The sequence below is a fragment of the Dipodomys merriami genome, unplaced genomic scaffold, assembly GCF_024711535.1.
Source record: "Dipodomys merriami isolate MVZ:Mamm:240054 unplaced genomic scaffold, mDipMer1.0.p SCAF_1, whole genome shotgun sequence".
Taxonomy (NCBI): domain Eukaryota; kingdom Metazoa; phylum Chordata; class Mammalia; order Rodentia; family Heteromyidae; genus Dipodomys; species Dipodomys merriami.
In genome coordinates, this window is record NW_027202270.1 from 92573088 (window position 1) to 92592504 (window position 19417).

At 41.0% G+C, this 19417-nt stretch overlaps 1 protein-coding gene across 1 annotated transcript; it reads right to left on the reverse strand.

The window, feature by feature from the left end:
* Positions 1 to 1436: 1436 nt before the first annotated feature.
* On the reverse strand, positions 1437 to 4792 carry LOC138842105 (granzyme B-like). The gene is made up of 5 exons (XM_070043365.1): positions 4693 to 4792; positions 3532 to 3679; positions 2728 to 2863; positions 2311 to 2571; positions 1437 to 1694 (listed from the first exon to the last, which is right to left on the reverse strand). Exons 1-5 carry the CDS (start codon positions 4745 to 4747, stop codon positions 1533 to 1535), a joined length of 762 nt encoding a protein of 253 aa, XP_069899466.1. The 5' UTR covers positions 4748 to 4792; the 3' UTR covers positions 1437 to 1532.
* Positions 4793 to 19417: the final 14625 nt, after the last annotated feature.

Genomic DNA, 19417 nt, shown 5'->3' on the forward strand with positions numbered 1-19417 from the left:
CCCCAACACCATATAAGCAAAAAGAAAAAAAAGCTGGAAGTGGCGCTGTGGCTCAAGTGGCAAAGTGCTAACTTTGAGCTGAAAAACTGAGGGACAGCACCCAGGCCCAGAGTTCAGGCCCCACGACCGGACCACCACCCAGCCAAAAAAAAGACTAGATAATTAATGTCATTTCTAAATCTCAGACATGCTTTCAAGTGTCTTAGGATAACATTTATAATAACTATAACCATAAGATGATAATACTTCATTCCCATGGGATGCCCACCTAGATCCAGGCCTGAGTGCACCAATCTGAGAGGCAGACTTAAACAATGTGGAAAGGCTTCAATGTCCCAGTTTCATTTGTGTCTGTTATTGTGTGTTCACTTTATAACCCAAGGCATGGTGCTTAGTAACTGCTCAATGACTATATGTTTACTAATTGTTGAAAAAGAATTGTATTTTCTATTTCTCCTGCTCCTTTGTACTTAAGAGACTGATCCAGACCAGGAGACTAGCAAGGAGATTTAGCCTAGAGACCAGCAGTGACTGAGAGAATCAGGATGCTGAAAGAGGATCATATATGCAGATATCCAGGGGACTCTGAACATATGGGGGACACTAAGCTGAATGTGAGAAGTTGCACTGGCCCTGCTGAAATGATCAAGTCAAGGGCTCTGGAGAGACCCTGATAGTCCTGTCCAACATGGGTCTTGCATTGTGTCAACACTGGCGTGGTTCTTGTGAAGTTCTTCTAAAACAGATTATAAGCAGGGTTAGTACCCCAGTGATGAGGGCATAATTAGACCCTACAGGGCTTTGAGTGTCCTAGAGAGAAATGGTAAGAGGAAGGGAGTTGCTCAGATCAGCATGGTCCAGAGAAGACAGGTATTGATAGACTCAAAATTCTTAAGTAAAGATGGAGAAGAAAGGAAATGAGAAGTTGGATGCCAAGCTTGGCCCTGATCTCAGAGGAAGACAGGAAAGGAAACTAATTCCAGATGATAAAGAGGAGCTGCTCAATGAACCCTTCCCAACTTTTGCCATATGTTTCAGAAAGGAAATACCTTGCTCAGTATGGCTCATTCCCAGCTCAGTGGGGTGTCTCAGCAGGGACCTCAGCCATGCCTGCTTCATCTCCAGGACTCTTGGTGTTAGTCCCTTTTCCTCTGCCATGTAAATACAGTGGGAGGTAAGGAATTCACCTTGAACCCTGCAGAAACAGCTCTCTCAGCTTTATCTTTTTTATTTCTCAACACCAATCAGAAGGCAGTGCCTGGGGAGACAGTGGGTGAGAAGGAGCTGGGTAATAGCTTTGCATAGGGCTTTGGGAAGGTGTGGAGGAATGAAGGAAGAAGGGAAGATAGAAAACTGAATTGTGCCATTGGCCTGCTAGCCCAGAGTTGGTTCCTGTGGATGAAGGCCAATGAATAAGAGACCAGCTTTCACACTGAACCAAGAGACATTTATTTAATTGTTGGCATCTTGCCTGGTACAATTCCAGCTTCAGCTCAAAGAAAGATGGTCAGGTATTGGGAGGGGGATGCGTGTTACTCTGCCTCTTGTGGTTGGTAGCGTTTCATGTTTTTCTCTATCCAATGTGAGAACTTTGAGATCTTGGTGCAGGCTCGTGGAGGTGTCCCATTAGCTTTTCCATAGGAGATAATGCCTTGGGCTACATTGTTACACACGAGGGGGCCTCCTGAGTCTCCCTGTAATAGAGAAGGAAGAGGACTGAGTTTGTGATCCTTCTGGCTCTGGCCTCCATGCCAAGTGGTTCCTCAAGAAGATACCCCAAGTGTCTTCTGAGAGATAAGTGATTGATACTGTCTGATGGTAGAAAATCAGAGAGAGCAGAGCAGGTCCCTGCAGGCCCTAAGCTGCTAAGTACTGCCCATGGATATTGTTACTGGTTCAGGACAGCCTCTATCATCTCCTGATGAAGGTGTGAGATAAATTGGCCCCAGGCCACTGTGTAAGGACATGGAAGCAGGAGGAGGATGGGCCAACTGAGCAAAGGTGAGTGCTAGTTCTGGGAAGCCATCTGAGAGAAATTGCTTCAGACTGAGGGAACACAGATTCTAAAAGCCTGTGCCCTGAGATTGGGCATCTTACTATAAACTCCTGCCTCCAGGGGGCAGTATTCACAGAGACCCCTTGGTGAGAAGCACAGGTCCTTGTGATCTGTGGAATACAACCCTCCTCTTTACCCAGGGAGAAATCACAGACTGATATGCAAAGGAATTCCTTGTTTGGGTCTCCAGGTTCTGGATTTTCCCCAAACATCCATTTTCTGAGAGCCTGGAGAGATAGATGATCAAATCTTACCTTAAAGGAAGACCTTTTCATCTTTGGGTCTCCCACGCAGATCTGACTGACACTGTTGTAGTAACCTTCTAAGTGGGACTCACACATTTGGTCTTTCTGCACAATCAGCTCCACCTCCTGCAGTGTGTTTGAGCATTGGCCCCTTGGGGTCATTCGTCCCCAGCCAGCCACATCACACACCTGTCCTGGCTTTACATGGGACCTGCCATTGGGTAGCTTGAGGGGCTTCACGGCTCTAGTCAGCTTGGCTTTTCTCTGCAGCTGATGGGAGAGAAGCAAGAGAGTCCAACTGACCAATGGCCTTCTGGATCTAGATTTTCATGATGATCAGAATAGAAAGGAGGGTTGGGAAATGTCCTAGAAAGAGAGGCTTGTCCTGTAGGAAGGAGATAGAAGCAGCAAGGAAGTATGACTTACCTGTAATAACATGATATCGTTGGAGTGATTCTCAGTATTATAGCCTGGGTGGGGGATGTGTTTTTTCACAGGGATGACCTGCTGGGTCTTCTCCCGTTCCTTGATGTTGTGGGCACCGAGGGTGACATTTGTTAAGCTGCACAGAGTGCACAGTGTGGTTAGGGGATGGGGAGCAGAGGAGATACAACCCAAGAAGTATTAAGAGTAGGCTACAGAGAGTAGGGCTGGGCAGTGGCTGAGGGAAAATGGAGGAGAGAGGAGTGATTGAACCTCACTGCTTCTTAGCTGTTGAAGTAGACTTCTGGAGCCATTGGTAACTGTACCAGAGTACAACCACTTTATTTTTTTTGTCATGGGGCTTGAACTCTGGGCTTGGGTGCTGTCCCTCAGCTCTTCAGTTCAAGGCAAGCACTACCACCTGAGCTACAGTGCCACTTCCAGTTTTCTAGTGGTTTATTGGAGATAAGAGTTTCACCACCTTTCTTTCCTGGGCTCGATTTGGACCACAATCCTCAGATCTCAGCCTCCTAAGTAGCTAGGATTATAGGCATGAGCTTCACAATCAGTTTAATTTCCACTGTATTACCAACCTAGCTCTAATTATCACAATCTTGGCTACTCAGAGATGTTTCTGATACCAATTTGCTGCCCTTTCCCAGGAGGTCTTGCTTAGCCCTCTTCCTTATCCTCAAAGAATTCATATTCTGCATATGTATTTCCAGAAGCCCAGGGAGCTTCCTGGACAGAAGATGGGTTCTCTAAGGAGCATCTACAGAAAACCTGGGGTTTTCCCCTGTTCCTTACCGCCCTAAACAGTGAGCAGCTGTCATCACAAAGTCCTCTCGGATCAGGAAGCCACCGCACTTCTTCCAAGAATCCCCATCGAAGTATTCAAGATAGGCCATGTAAGGGCGGGAGTGGGGCTTGGCCTCATGTCCCCCGATGATTTCCCCTGAAGAAAAGTGTGTCTCATTATGTGTACCTCTGAGTTCACCTTGATGGCCCTGTCCTGCTGATCATTTGGGAAGCTGAGATGACCTGCAATTGGGAAGGGGTTAGACAAGAAACTTCACATTCCTCCTCTGGAAAAAGAAAGAAAAGCAAGTCTTGGGCTATAAACCCTTTTTCCAGGTATAGCTGCACTGCGCATAACTTTTTCAAATCCCTAGGACTCCTTATAAATCTCTCCTGGTTTTTCTGTGTTCAAGATATTTTCTAAGACCCTCCTGAGTTCTGCAATGTCTAAAATGGAGCTTCTTTCTAGTGCCCAAGATTTTAATTTAAATCCAGATGTTGTTATGTCCTATTTCCTAGGCCTTGACATGCAGTGAACACCCAATAAATGTTTGCTGGCTTCACTGGGGAATGGCTCCACTTAGTGTCCTGATCAGATTGGTAGGGCAGTGCTGGTGGTATTCTGAAAAGCAGAGAAGTGGGAGTCAGACAGAGTAGGTCCTACTTGGAAGTTAATGGGTCACCAGAGGACTGGGAATAAGAACAGAGGCAGAGAAAAGGATGAGTTGCTTGGGAGTGAGCAAAGACAAAAAACAAAAGCAAAAACAAAACAGTGACCAATTCTAGGGTAACTGAGCTCTGGGGTTGCCTGTGAAGCAGTTGCTGAAGAGAGCAATCACCTCATTCCAGACACAGAAACCACACATAGTATCTCCTGAGCTCCAGGATATTTCCCTATTTCCTCCTTTCCAAATTCCCACTATACTCTGTCATGCCCTTTAGCTTACTTTCAAAGTGATAAGGGTGGGCCTTAAGGAAGACTAAGAGAACAGTGTCTCCCAGCCCATTCTTGCTGATAGGCCATCCAGTGTCATACTAGGGCTTCTATGGTAGTATTGGAACTGAGATCCAGAGTGTTTGTAATAGGTGGATCCACGGTATGCAGAAGACACAAAAATTTTTTCCTGCTGTGGGATGAGTTTGGTCCTCTGAGTTGGGGTGGTCGCTCACCTGTCTTTGCTCTGGGGGGCAGACAGAAGGCCAACAGGAACAGGAGAAGCTGCATCCTCCCAGGAAGGCTGCTCAGGCCTCAGCTTCTAGAACTGCATCTGGAAATTGCTTACTTTTAACCTCTAGCAGAGGAAGTAGGTGGAGTAGGGTCAGAGACCATGTGATTCATTGTAGAAGGGTTTCTATGAAGTCCACCTACCCCTGGCCCCTCCTGCCTTTGCTTGATGACGTATTTCTGAGTGGTTGTGTGAGAATCACACACTGACCACATTGGTACCCACAGCTGAGGATGCAGAGACAGCCACCTGTTCCTGCCCAGGCAGGAATCCAAGAGTATGAGGTGGGGACTGCAGGATGTGGTTTTGACCGGTAGAGGTATAGGAGCTTGAGAAACCCATGTTTTCAATGCTGTGCTGTGAAATCTAGGAGTGTAGTTTCTGTGTGCTCATTGCTTTAGTTGTGTCCATTTTCCTCAGGGGGCTGACAATCTGTTAGGGGTGGTAGAGATGCTAGAAACCAGAGTACAGTTTGGGCAAGGCCATGGTGCATGGCCATTGTGCATTAAACTGTGTCATCATAGCTTCCTCACAAGGGAGTTTAATTGTTTTATTCTTATGTACAGAGGGTTTACAGTTAGATGAGTTAGGTAAAGAGCACATTTACTTTTGGACAATGTCACTCCTTCCCTCCCTTTCTCTCACCAGGGAAGGTTAAACATCTCTGATTTAATTAAAATGCTTATGATGATGGAGTCCACCTCTCTTTTCAATGCTTTTAACAAAAGTTTTGTACTTGAACTTTATTGAACAGAATTAACAAATTTTGTGCTGACTTCTAAAAAAAAGTTCAATCTAATGACTAGCATAAGACTGGGGCACTTCTACATCTTTAGGAAGGCTAGAGTCAGGCTCACCCAAACTACTTGAAGTAGTTAGAAGAATGCTGATTCTCCAAAAGAAAATGGGGTTACTAATATGATGCCTTGTGTCATGAGAAAGCAGGCCCTACAGCTAAAATTCAGCAATTGTTCTTTTAGTATTGTCTATATTCTGTTCAGAGAGCCACACAGAGTGATCTCAAAATAAGCATTTGTAAACAACTGTGCTGATGTTCTTTCTGTAATGGAAGTGAAGGATTGTGTTCATTTCTGTGAAAAGAACAACTAAATACAATTGACCCTAAAAGCATGGGTCCTTCTCACCAGATCTATGCTGTTGAAAAATCCATGTATAATTTCCAAAATTTATGTATGAATAGCTTGAAGTTGCCTATATTTATCTGTAACATATACCATGGATTGGCACATATTTTTATAAGTATTATATGAGATCACTTTTTCTTTCCATATGTAATTGCTGCAGTAAGTATGGAGCACATGGAGATGACCAATGTCAAATGATACTTTGTAAAGATGCTTGAAACACTTGAACTCACTGCAATACATGTGTCTAGGAAGTTATTAAAGTAGTGTTAGATGTACTACAGTTAATTTATACAATTATCACTTAATCTAAACATAAGATTCTGACCCATTTTAAAAATTGAGGTGAAATTCACATCAGATACAATGAAGTACTATAAAGTATATAATTTGGTGATATTTAATGCATTCAAAATGTGTAATCAGTCTGTAGGTGGTGCTCCATTCTGTAATCTTCCACTCAAGAGGCAGAGGTAGGAGGATCCTAAGTTTGAAATCAGCTTAGGCTAAATAGTAACTCTATCTCATATTTAAAAAATATGAAGACACTACCTCTCTATAATTTCTGATTGTTTTCCTCTCCCCAGAGCACAATGAAATTATGTAATAATCAGAAAAAGTCATCTAATCATCACAATAGATGCAAAAATACCACTGGGGAAAAAATCAACATCTTTTCATGATAAAATTTCTGACAATTCAATTTAGTATTAGAATGCCTACCAAGAGCAATAAGACACGATGCAAACATAGAGGGGATCCAAATAGGGAAAGATGAAGCAAAACTCTTTCTCTTTGCAGATGACATGATCTTGTATTTAAAGAACCCCATAGACTCCACTCCAAAGTTACTCAAGCTGATCTGACACTTTGGCAAAGTAACAGGGTACAAATTAACCCTCAAAAATCAATGCTATTTAAAGTTGCAGAGCTTCTGCAGGGCAAATGACATAGCTAGCAAGATCAATAGAAAGCCCATGGATTGGGAGAAGATCTTTACTAGCCATACAACGGACAAGGGTCTCATATCTAAAATATACTTGGAACTCAAAAAATTAAACCCCCCAACAAATCCTCAAAGAAACAACTGCCCAATAAATAAGTGGGCGAAAGACTTAAAGAGAAGCTTCTCTGAAGAAGAAGGATGGCCAATAGACACATGAAGAAATGTTCAACATCCCTAGCCATAAAAGAAATGCAAATCAAAACAACATGGAGATATCACCTCACCCGTTAGAACGGCAAAAATGAAGAACTCTAACAACAACAGATGCTGGAGGGGATGTGGACAGAAAGGAACCTTACTTCATTGTTGGTGGGAATGTAAACTTGTTCAATCACTTTGGAAAGCAGTATGGAGGTTCCTCAAAAGACTTCACATAGAACTCCCCTATGACCCAGCAATCCCACTTTTGGGCATTTACCCAAATGTTTACAAACAAGACCACACTAAAGCTACCAGCACAACTATGTTTATTGCAGCATTATTTACCATAGCTAAGATATGGAACCAACCCAGATACCCCTCAGTAGATGAATGGATCAAGAAAATGTGGTATATATACACAATGGAATTCTATGCCTCCATCAGAAAGAATGACATTGCCCCATTTGTTAGGAAATGGAAAAACTTGGAAAAAATTATATTAATTGAAGTAAGCCAGGCCCAAAGAAACATAGGTCCCATGGTTTCCCTTATTTGTAATATCTAGTAGATGTATGAGTCAAGCGGGAAAGGTCAGTTAATGTGATGTCAGGAAAATGAACACTTAGATGTGTATTTTAATGTTTTTTTCTTTCATGCATGTGTTTCTAATGCATTTATAAGATTATCTCTTTGTTGCTTTGTATGTCCCTCCCCCACAGTATAACCCCTGCTTTCACTATATTTGATGTCAGTATAACTTGTGGAGGAGATGGGGAAAAACCAGTTGTTTAAGGATACCGGTGGACCTGTTGCAACAATGAGAAGTACAAGTTGTCATGTCCAAAATGAGCTTTACAACGTTGGTGCGGGGGGGGGGGGGGGGAAGGGAGGGAAGGAGAAGGATTGGGATTGGGGGGAGGGGAAGGCTGGGAAGGGATGTGAAGGGTAAACAAAGGAGGAGGCTGCAATGCTTGGTAAGAAATGTACGCATTATCCTGCCCATGTAATTGTAACTCCTCTGTACAGTATGTTCACAAATAAAAAATTAAATTAAAAAAAATCAATGCTATTCTGTTGGTAAGAATGAGAAGAGTGCAGCTGAAATCAGCATTTTCTAATAGCCCCACACAAAATAAAATACCTAGGAGTCAACTAAAGAAGTGAAGGATCTCTATGTTGGAAACTTTAAAAACTGAAAAAGGAAATCAAAGCAGAACTGATGAAGTGGAAAACCTCCCATGCTCCTGGATTGGGAAGATTAACATCGTGAAAATGGCAGTTTTGCCAAAAGCTATCTACAAATTCACTATGATAGCTATCAATATCCCAACTTTATTCTTCAATGAAATAGAAAAAGCAATCCAAAGTTCATATGAAACAATAAAGACCCCTATTAGCAAAACAATTCTTAGCAGAACTAACAGTGCTGGAGGAATATCAATAACAAATTTCAAACTCTAGTATAAAGCCATAGTAATCAAAACAGCTTGGTGCTGGCACAAGAACAGGACCAATGGAATAGAACTGAAGAATCAGAAATGATCCCACAGAGCTATAGCCACCTAATCTTTAATTAGGGAGCTAAAAAAATAGAATGGAAGAAAGATAGCCTCTTCTGTAAATGGTGTTGGCAAAATTGGTTAAACACGTGTAGAAGACTAAAGCTAGATCCTTATATATCACCCTGCATCAGAGTCAAGTCCAAATGGATCAAAGACCTCAAAGTCACAGCAGATACCCTGAAACTATTACAGAAAGGAATAAGAGAAACTCTAGGGCTCCTAGGCAGAGGTTGAACATTTTTTTAATGTTATTTATTGTGAAAATACTATACAGAGTGGTTACAATTACAAGAGCAAGGTAAGGCATACATTTCTTATCAAGTCTTGTTGCCTCCTCCTTTGTTTTTTCCTCTATCATCCCCAGGACTACTTCTCCCCCTCCCCCAACCCTGCCAAAGTTGTAAAGCTCGTTTTTCAACATAGCATCTTGTACATCTCATTTGTTAGGGAATGGAAAGTCTTGGAAATATTAAGTGAAGTAAGCCAGGCCCAAAGAAACATAGGTCCCATGGTTTCCTTAATTTGCAATAACTAGTATATGTCCGAAATTTTCTTAATGAAGACCCAGAAGCACAACAAATCAAGGAAAGGTTGGACAAATCGGATTTCATGAAGCTGCAGAGCTTTTGCATGGAAAAGGACATAGCTAGCAAGATCAATAGAAAGCCCACAGATTGTGAGAAGATATTCATTAGCCATAAAACAGACAAGGACCTCATATCAAAAATATACTTAGAACTCAAAATATTGAATCCCCAACAACAAATCCTCAAAGAAACAACCTCTAAAGACTTAAAGAGAGACTTCTCTGAAGAGGAAATAAGAATGGCCAATAGACACATGAAGAAATCCTCAACTTCTCTAGCCATAAAAGAAATGTGAATCAAAACAACCTTGAGATTCCACCTCATCCCAGTTAGAATGGCTATAATCAAGAAATCTAGTAACAACAGATGCTGGAGGGGATATGGCCAATGGGGAACCCTACTGCATTGGTGGAGGGAGTGTAAACTTGTCAACCACTCTGGAAAGCAGTATGGTGGATCCTCAAAAGACTACACATAGAGCTTCGCTATGACCCAGCAATCCAGCAATCCCACTTTTAGGCATTTACCCAAAGGATCACAAACAAGGCCATACTAAAGCTACCAGCACAACTATGTTTATTGCTGCATTATTCACCATAGTTAAGATATGGAATCAACATAGATGCCCCTCAGTACACGAATGGGTCAAGAAAATCTTTGTCTCTCTCTCTCTCTCTCACACACACACACACACACAATGGAATTCTATGACTCTATCAGAAAGAATAATACCACCCCATTGGTTAGGAAATGAAAAACATATTAAGTGAAGTAAGCCAGACCCAAAGAAACATAGGTTCCATGTTTTCCCTTATTTGCAATAACTAGTATACACCTACAATAATCTTATCAGTGAAACATAAATGGTCAAAAGCTATGTATATATGACCATATAAGATGATGCTCAGGATTTGGAGGAATATGGCAGAGAAGAAGCTGGAGGCTAAACATACTCTCACAAAAAAAGCAGTTTTAGTGTTTTAGTGAACAGTCCTAGGCTAGAAAATCACACCAAGTGTGATATCACTGTACAGAGAGTTTAGCCAGAGTGGGAAAATCCAGGCAAGGAGACAGATCTGAGCACTTGCCAGCAGCCGTGGCTGCCATACCAACAGAAAGTCCCAGACAAAGGCACCAGATGTGGCAGATGAGCAGATTCTACTCATCACCAGCAAGAATTGACTAGGAATAGAGACCTTCATCCTGCAGATCGCAGATCAGAGGTGGCCCAGGAACCAGGACTCTGGCATGAGTAGAACTCTGACATCTTCCCTTCTCAGGGAGCAGAGGAGGGAAGTCTGCCTCTCGCCCACCACTGAAGATCCCCATCTTTGATACTGAAAAAGGCCTGGCTGAGCAGTTAGCTCCAACTCAGGCCTTAGAAGAAAACAAGAGTCATTTAGCAGGTCATAGGAACCTGACCTGACCTGCCTGGCTCAGCTCCACCCAGGGGAAAATCACCCAGCCTAGGCAGAGAAAGCTCCACTCCCAGAGGAGTGACTTTCTTCACTGGGTAAACAGAGCCAGAGGTTGCCCCTCCCAACAGAAGCCTAGACAAACAATTAAAACTCAGTAAATCTGAACCCTGAGAATGGCTCCAGGCTGGGCTCTGTGTGTCAGGAGCTAGCCCCTCAGGGAAAAGCTACTGTTTGTTGAAAGGTCTCAACCCTACCCAGAACCTAGTGGCATCACAGCATCTCCAAACTAGAAGAAACAGCCATCTCCTTCTTTTGTAATACTCAAAGCAGATCTCCCACCCGCCTAACTAGCCACAGAGGACGATCACAAAATCCTGGGTAAAGCAGAGCATTTTTCTGCCTGCTCAAACAAACTGACTGAAGAAACCAATCAAGCCACAGGAAAATCAAACACCACAAGCAGACCAGAGACTCCACCAAGAGACTGTTTATAGATACAGGGGATATAAAGGATCTTCACCTCTCCTCCCACAAAAAATCAATGAACTCCTTTTCTCTACCATTTTTTAATTTTAATTTAAAAAATTGTTTCTATTAATTTTTTCTGTCATAATTTTTACTTTAGGTGTATATGTGTGTGTGTGTGTGCTTTTTCTTTTAATCTCTTTTGACCTTTCAGTCCTTTTTTCATTCTTTCCATTTTTTCTCTCTTTTTTGCATGACTTAATTGCTGTTCTGCTCATCCCCAGATATATACCTGTCAATGATTATTAGACCATATCCCCCATTGTGTGCATAATTAATCCAGAAATTTATTACTCAATTCACAACCTTTTAGGTTTAACTTCTTTAAAAGCTGTATTGTCTCTTTATATCTATATAATTTTCAAGTATTCCAATTTTCCAATTTTAAGAATATTTATTTTTTATTTTTTCATGTTTCATTTCTATCCCTCCCCTCCTTTCATTCTATCCTTTTCTTCCCATAATATAATTTCTTTATACTTACATAATATTTCTTTCACTTTTTAAATTGAAATTTTTGTTTTTCCATTTTTTCTTTCTTTCTTTTCAATCTCTCTCCTATCATTCTGTCCAATTCATTTCCCTCTCCGAGATTAGGACTTGGTTAAATTCACTCTCCTTTTACCTCTCCATATCCCTCTAATCTTATTTTCCCCCACATTTCTCCCTAAACCTAATAATTTCTGGTTTGCCAAATCCTTCTTTGCTGTTCTTAGCCCATTAATCCATAGTTGTTTGTTGAATAGATTGTACCTGTTGAACTAGATTGTATTTGCAGCCATTTTGACTGTGCAACTACAGAACTCTGGTTGGTGCTTGCCTTAAAATAGTATTCTACACAAAATTGGTGTTACTTTCATACCAAATGGGCAGAACAAGCCGGAGAAACACAAGCGAAATGGCAAGTCCAGGTATCTTTCCTCCCACTCATGATAACCAGGTGACAGAACAGTTAATGAATAATCCAGAGGGGAGTTCCCAGAAACCTCTACAAGCACTACTGGTAAACATGGTGAATGAAAAGATTGAAAACCTGCAAAGGACTCAGGGTGAGCATGATAGGGAGCAAGAGGAGGCAGACCAAAGTTTAATCTAGGAATCTAGTGAGTGTGACAAGCTACTCAAAGATTAATACAGGAATTGCGTGAGCAGGCTGTGAACAATCAAAGAGAAATATAGGAATTGCATGAGCAGGCTGAGAACAGTCAAAGAGAAACACAGGAATTGCATGAGCAGGCCAAGAACAGTTAGAGAGAATTACAGGAATTGCGTGAGCATGAGGAAGCTAATCAAAGAGTAATACAGGAATTGTGAGAGTGGGATGAGAATGGACAAAGTTCAATAGATGCATTCATGGAATTCATAAACAGACAGCTGAAAGAATTCAGGGAGACCACAAAGGGAATACTGAGTGGAGCCCGACAGAAGGAATGGGAGTCAAAGGAAACCATAACAATCAACTAGGTAATTTGAGAATAAACACTGAACACCAAATTAAGGAAGTAAGTTCATACAAAATCTAAAACAAAGCTCCAATGAAGAATTTGAAGCCCTTAAAGCTTACCAATTAGAAATAAAAGAGATAAAAAACAAAGTAGAAAGCCTTGACATCAGGTTAGACCATGTAGAAGATCAAATCTACGGGACTGAAGAGAGCTTAGATATTGTAGAGAAAGAACATCCAACTATCCAAGACAAATCCAAGAAATATGATAGATCTATTCAATATCTGGAAGACACCATCTGAAGGACTAATCTGAGGATAATGGGTGTAGAGGAGCAGCTAGAGGCAGAAGTTAATGGTCTAGGAAATTTATTTAACAGGATCCTAGCAGAGAACTTCCCAAACATGCACAAAGATGGGCCTATTCAGATACAAGAAGCTTTTAGAAGCCCAAATAGACCAGACCAGACCAGAACAGGACATCCCACCCTCACATTATAATCCGCACAGGATCAATTCAGACCAAGGAAAGGATCTTTAAAGCTCTCAAGGAGAAAAGATCAATCACCTACAAAGGAAGCCAATGAGAACAACCTCAGATTTTTCAGCAGAAATAATAAAAGCAAGAAGAGCCTAGAATGATGTATGCCATGCCTTAAAGACAAACAACTATCAACCAAGAATACTGTATCCAGCTAAACTCTCCTTCATAACCAAAGGTCAAATAAGAAACTTCCATATCAAAGAAAAAGTGAAACAATATATGTCCTCCAAACCAGCCTTAGAAAAGATACTTAAATATGTACTACACATAGAAAACCAACAAGACCACAATAAAGGCCAAGAAACCGCACCCGAACTGAGAATCCAAGAACCATAGGAAGAACCCAGTTGTCACAGCTCCCAAGAAGGTGGATAACATGGCAGGAACCACCAAACACCTCTCAGTCCTAACTGTGAACCATAACGGACTTAACTCTCCAACAAGAGCAAGGATAAGAAGCACATGGTTATCTCAAGAGATGCAGAAAAAGCATTTGACAAGATCCAACAGCCCTGGAAAAACTAGGAATCCATGGAACATTCCTCAACACAATAAAGACTGTATATGAGAAACCTACAGCCAGCATGATACTTGATGGTGAAAAACTAAAGCCATTTCCTCTTAACTCAGACATGAGACAAGGATGTCTACTTTCTCCACTTCTCTTCTATTTAGTATTAGAATGCCTAGCTACGAGAAGACAAGATGCAAACATAAAAGGGATCCAAATAGGGAAAGATGAAGTAAAACTTTCCCTCTTTGCAGATGACATGATCTTGTATTTAAAGAATCCCATGGACTCCACTCCCGAATTACTCAAGCTGATTTGAAACTTTGGCAAAGAAGCAGGGTATAAAATTAACTCTCAAAAATCAATGGCTTTTCTGTACGTGAACAATGAGAAGAGCGTGTCTGAAATCAGGAAACCAACTCCATTCGTAATAGCCCCACAAAAAAAAATACCTAAGAATTAAATTAACCAAAGAAGTGAAGGACCTCTATGATGAAAACTTTAAAAACCTGAAAAAGGAAATCAAAACAGAACTTAGAAAGTGGAAAAACCTCCCATGCTCCTGGATTGGAAGGATCAACATCATGAAAATGGCAAAGGTTCCCAAGGCTATCTTGGAATTCAATGCAATAACTATCAATATTCCAACCTCATTCTTCAAGAGGCAATCCAAAAATTCATATGGAACAATAAAAGACCCAGAATAGGAAAACTAGTCCTTACCAGAAAGAACAGTGCTGGAGGAATATCAATATCAAATTTCAAACTCTACTCCCAAGCCATAGTAATCAAAAGGGTTTGGTACTGGCACAAGAACAGACCGCAGGACCAATGGAATAGAATTGAAAACCCAGAAATGAACTCACAGACCTATAGCCATCTAATCTTTGATAAGGGAGCTAAAAAACTAGAAAGGAAGAAGGACAGCCTCTTCAGTAAATGGTGCTGGCAAAATTGGTTAACTACTTGTAGAAAACTAAAGCTAGATCCTTATATATCACCCTGCACCAGAATTAACTCCAAATGGATTAAAGACTCCGGAGTTAAAGCAGACATCCTGAAAACATTGCAGGATGGAATAGGAGAAACCCTTGGTCTCCTTGGCACAGGTCGAAATTTTCTTAATGGAGACCCAGAAATATAACAATTCAAAGAAAGGTTGGTTAAATGGGATTGCATGAAGTTGCAGAGCTTCTGCATGTCAAAGGACATAGCTAGCAAGACCAATTGAAAGCCCACAGATTGTGAGAAGATCTTCACCAGCCATACAATGGACAAGGGTCTCATATCTAAAATATACCTGGAACTCAAAAAATTAAATCCCCCACCAACAAATTCTCCAAGAAACAACTGCCCAATAAATAAGTGGGCTAAAGGCTTAAAGAGAAACTTTTCTGAAGAGGAAAGAAGGATGGTCAATAAACACATGAAGAAATGCTCAACCTCCCTATCCATAAAAGAAATGCAAATCAAAACAACCCTGAGATACCACCTTACCCCAGTTAGAATGGCTATAATCAAGAAATCTAATAAGAACTGATGCTGGAGGGGGTGTGGCCAAAAGGGAACCCTACTGCATTGTTGGTGGGAGTGTAAACTTGTTCAACCATTTTGGAAAGTAGTAAGGAGGTTCTTCAAAAGACTCCACATAGAGTTCCCCTGTGACCCAGAAATCCCACTTTTGGGCATTTGCCCAAATGATCACAAACAAGACCATACTAAAACTACCAGCACAACTATGTTTATTGCAGCATTATTCACCATAGCTAAGATATGGAACCAACCCAGATGCCCCTCAGTAGATGAATGGATCAAGAAAATGTGGTATATATACACAATGGAATTCTATGCCTCCATCAGAAAGAATAACATTGCCCCATTTGTTAGGAAATGGAATGACTTGGAAAAATTTATATTAAATGAAGTAACGCCAAGCCCAAAGAAACATAGGTCCCATAATTTCCCTCATTTGCAATCATTAGCATATGTCCGAGACGAGCAGAAAAGGTCAGAAAAGTTGATGTTAGGCGAAATGAACTCCCAACATAAGGACTCAAATTGTTTTTCTTTCTTGCCATTGTTTCTAATATATTTATAAGATGATTTCTTTGTTGCTTTGTATGTCCCTCCCCCATGGTATACCCCTGTTTTCACTGTATTTGATGTTCGTATAATTTGCAGAGGGGAAGGGAAAAAACAAATTATTTAAATCGGGATACAGGTGGACCCTTTGCAACAATTATATGTACAAGATGTTATGTTGAAAAACGAACTTTACAGCTTTGGTGGTGAGGGACAGAGGCTGTAGCTGGGAGGGCAGGGATGGTAAGGGGAAACAAAAGAGGAGGCAATAATGCTTGATATGAAATGAACTTATTACCTTGCTCATGTAATTGTCAACCTCTGTAGGGTATTTTCTCAATAAGAAAAACTTTTTAATAAAAAAAGATGGTGCTCTGCGAAATGAACCCCAAGATGTGGACACGAGGTTTTTTTCTTTGTTGCTGTTGATTTTAATGTGGTTTGTGATTTTTTTGTTTCTTTTGTATGTTCTTCCCCCATGGTATAAACTCTGTTGTGGTTGTATTTGATTCTAGTGCCCTGTAACATGAATATACATTTTTCTAATTTGGGGATAGGAAGGGAAATAATAAAATGCTAAAACAAGAATATAGGTTGACCCATTGTAACAATGACACTATGCTGAAAACAAACTTTAAAACTTCGGGGGTGGGGGAGATGAGGAATTTGGGAGGTGGGAAGGAAAGGGATAGTAGAGGAAAAAAAAAAGGAAGGGGTAACAATGCTCAATAAGAAATGGATTCATTACCTTACTCATGTAGTTGTAACTCCTGTGTACAGTATCTTTACAATAAAAATATTAAAAAAAAAGATAAGCTCAGAGAGACAAATGGCACATGTTCTTGCTGATATGTGGAAATTAGATCTAAAATGCACTGGGATATGATAAATAATGCCAGATTCTAGATAGTTGCACACAGTAAGATCAAAAGAGGAGAGAAACACAAAGGTTCAGTGCTTAAATGCCTCATCATATGTATATACAATAATACACATGCTGAAACAAATTCGAAGATATGGAAAAAAGAGACATGTTTTTACTCCTTTCTTTCTTTCTTTCTTTCTTTCTTTCTTTCTTTCTTTCTTTCTTTCTTTCTTTCTTTCTTTCTTTCTTTCTTTCTATCTTTCTTTCTTTCTATCTTTCTTTCTTTCTTTCTTTTTTCTTTCTTTTTTCTTTCTTTCTTCCTTCCTTTCTTCCTTCCTTCCTTTCTTTCTTTCTTTTTAGTTTTTAGGTTTTAATAAGTCAGTTTTCTTTACCTTATGTATGGTGTATTCAAGTGTACAACTTCAGAAGGGTTGGAGAGAGTACAGAACCTGAGGAAAATGGTAAAAATGTACAGCAGTGGAACCCACTGGACACTGAAGAAAGTGAACTACTGTATGCAACTGGTGGGCAGAGATGGAGGGAGGGTCCTGAAGAGAATGAGGGAGCAGATAACATTGTATGAAAGCAAATGTACTCATTACCTGACTCCTGTAACTGTAATTCCTCTGTACATCATCTCTGTAATAACAAAAAGTAAATTAATTTAAAAAAAGAATTGATGAGAAACTATAGCATGGAGTGTAGAGAGAAGGCTCTGGGCAAACAGAAGAAGCAAAACCCAGAACTGACAACAGGGGGCTATAGTTCCCTAAGATATCCATTTATTTCAGTCTTGGAGTCCTCACTGCCCACCACCACAGGATTTTTGATTCTGCTTTAGAAAAGATGGTCAGGCTCAAGAAAAGCCAATTTTATGTCTGCTTCCTAAAGTGCTTCATGGTTTTCTTTATCCAGGGCAAGAAGTGGGAGGTCTTGGTGAAGACTCCTAGAGGGGCCCCATATTCCCCTCCCTCCTCACCAGAGCAAGTGCCATAGGCCACACTGTTATACTGAGGCCCTCCACCCTGAACCTCCCTGTGGAGAAGAGGGGAAGCACTGAGCTGGTCTCTTCCTTGTCTTACTCTCCCCGCTTTGTTGGAGGATGTTGAGCATGAGATCAGGGTCAGGGTAGATCTTTCTTGATTTCCTCAGTTTCAGGGCTCAAGATTGACCCTGGATTTTTTTCTAGCTCAATCCAGGTGATTCTTTGGGATGACAGGTCCTTTCCACCTTCCATTCCCAATCCACCAGTGAGTGGCCTTAAGACTGGGGATCCCAGGCCACCCAAGCTCTGGGCTGAGGGCATGAGGATAGGGCCACTGTCCTACTCCCAGACATCCCTCAAGTTCCTCTCTCCCTAGGTTTTTTCTATGCGGATATTGGAAATGGTCTTTATATTGTTTGGATCCCACACGCAAATCTTGGTGGTCATGTCAGAGTTTCAGAAGACTGATTTACACTCCTGAGCCTTCTGCCCCATCAGCTCTACCTTTTGCATTGTAGTTGTTAAACTGCTTTTTGGGAACAGCTGTCCACAGACAGCAAAATAGCTTATCTGCCCTGGCTTCACTCCGATTTGCTCCCTGGAAGCTTGAGGGGCTGCATAGCAGAGGTCTGCTTGGCCTTTCTCTGCAACGGATGAGGAAGAAGCAAGAGAGGCCAGTTCAGTAAAGGCCTTCTGGGCCTGGATACCATAATGGTCAAAAATGGGAGACTCTTATTAACCAGTGAAAAAGCTGGAAGTGGCAGTATGGCTTCTGTGGGAGAGCACAAATCTTGTGCATAAAAAGTCAAAGGAGAGCAAAGGTCTTGAATTTAAGCCCAAGTACTGGCACATACACAAAACGAATATCAAGTCTAGTCTATGCAAATTGAATGGCTTGATTGATTTTTTTTTTAACATGAAAACACCATACAGAGGCGTTACAATTACATGGGCAAGATAATGAGTACATTTCTTATCAAGCTTTACTGCTTCCTCCTTTATTTCCCCTTCCCATCCCTTCCCATACACCCCTCCCACCCACTCATGCGATCTTCCCTACTTCCTCCCCCCCACCAAAGTTGTAAAGTTCGTTTTTCGACATAATGACTTGTACATCTCATTGTTGCAATGGGTCCACCTGTATCCCTATTTAAAAGATTTGTTTTTTCCCTTCCCCTCCACAAATTATACCAACATCAAATACAGTGAAAGCAGGGGTTATACCGTAGAGGAGGGACATACAAAGCAACAAAGAAATCAGCTTATAAATATGTTAGAAACAATGACATGAAAGAAAAAAAAACATTTGAATACTTATCTTGGGGTTCATTTCCTTAACATGAACTTCTCTGACCTTTTCTGCTTGACTCAGACAAAAACTAGTTATTGCAAATAAGGGAAACCGTGGGACCTATATTTCCTTGGGCCTGACTTACTTCCCTTAATATAATTTTTTTCAAGTCTTTCTATTTCCTAACAAATGGGGCAATGTCATTCTTTCTGATGGAGGCATAGAATTCCATTGTGTATATATACCACATTTTCTTGATCCATTCATCTACTGAGGGGCATCTGGGTTGGTTCCATATCTTAGCTATGGTAAATAATGCTGCAATAAACATAGTTGTGCTGGTAGTTTTAGTATGGTCTTGTTTGTGATCATTTGGGTAAATGCCCCAAAGTGGGATTTCTGGGTCACAGGGGAACTCTATGTGGAGTCTTTTGAGGAACCTCCATACTACTTTCCAAAGTGGTTGAACAAGTTTATATTCCCACCAACAATGCAGTAATGTTCCCTTCTGTCCACATCCACTCCAGCATTTATTGTTATTAGAGTTCTTGATTGTAGCCATC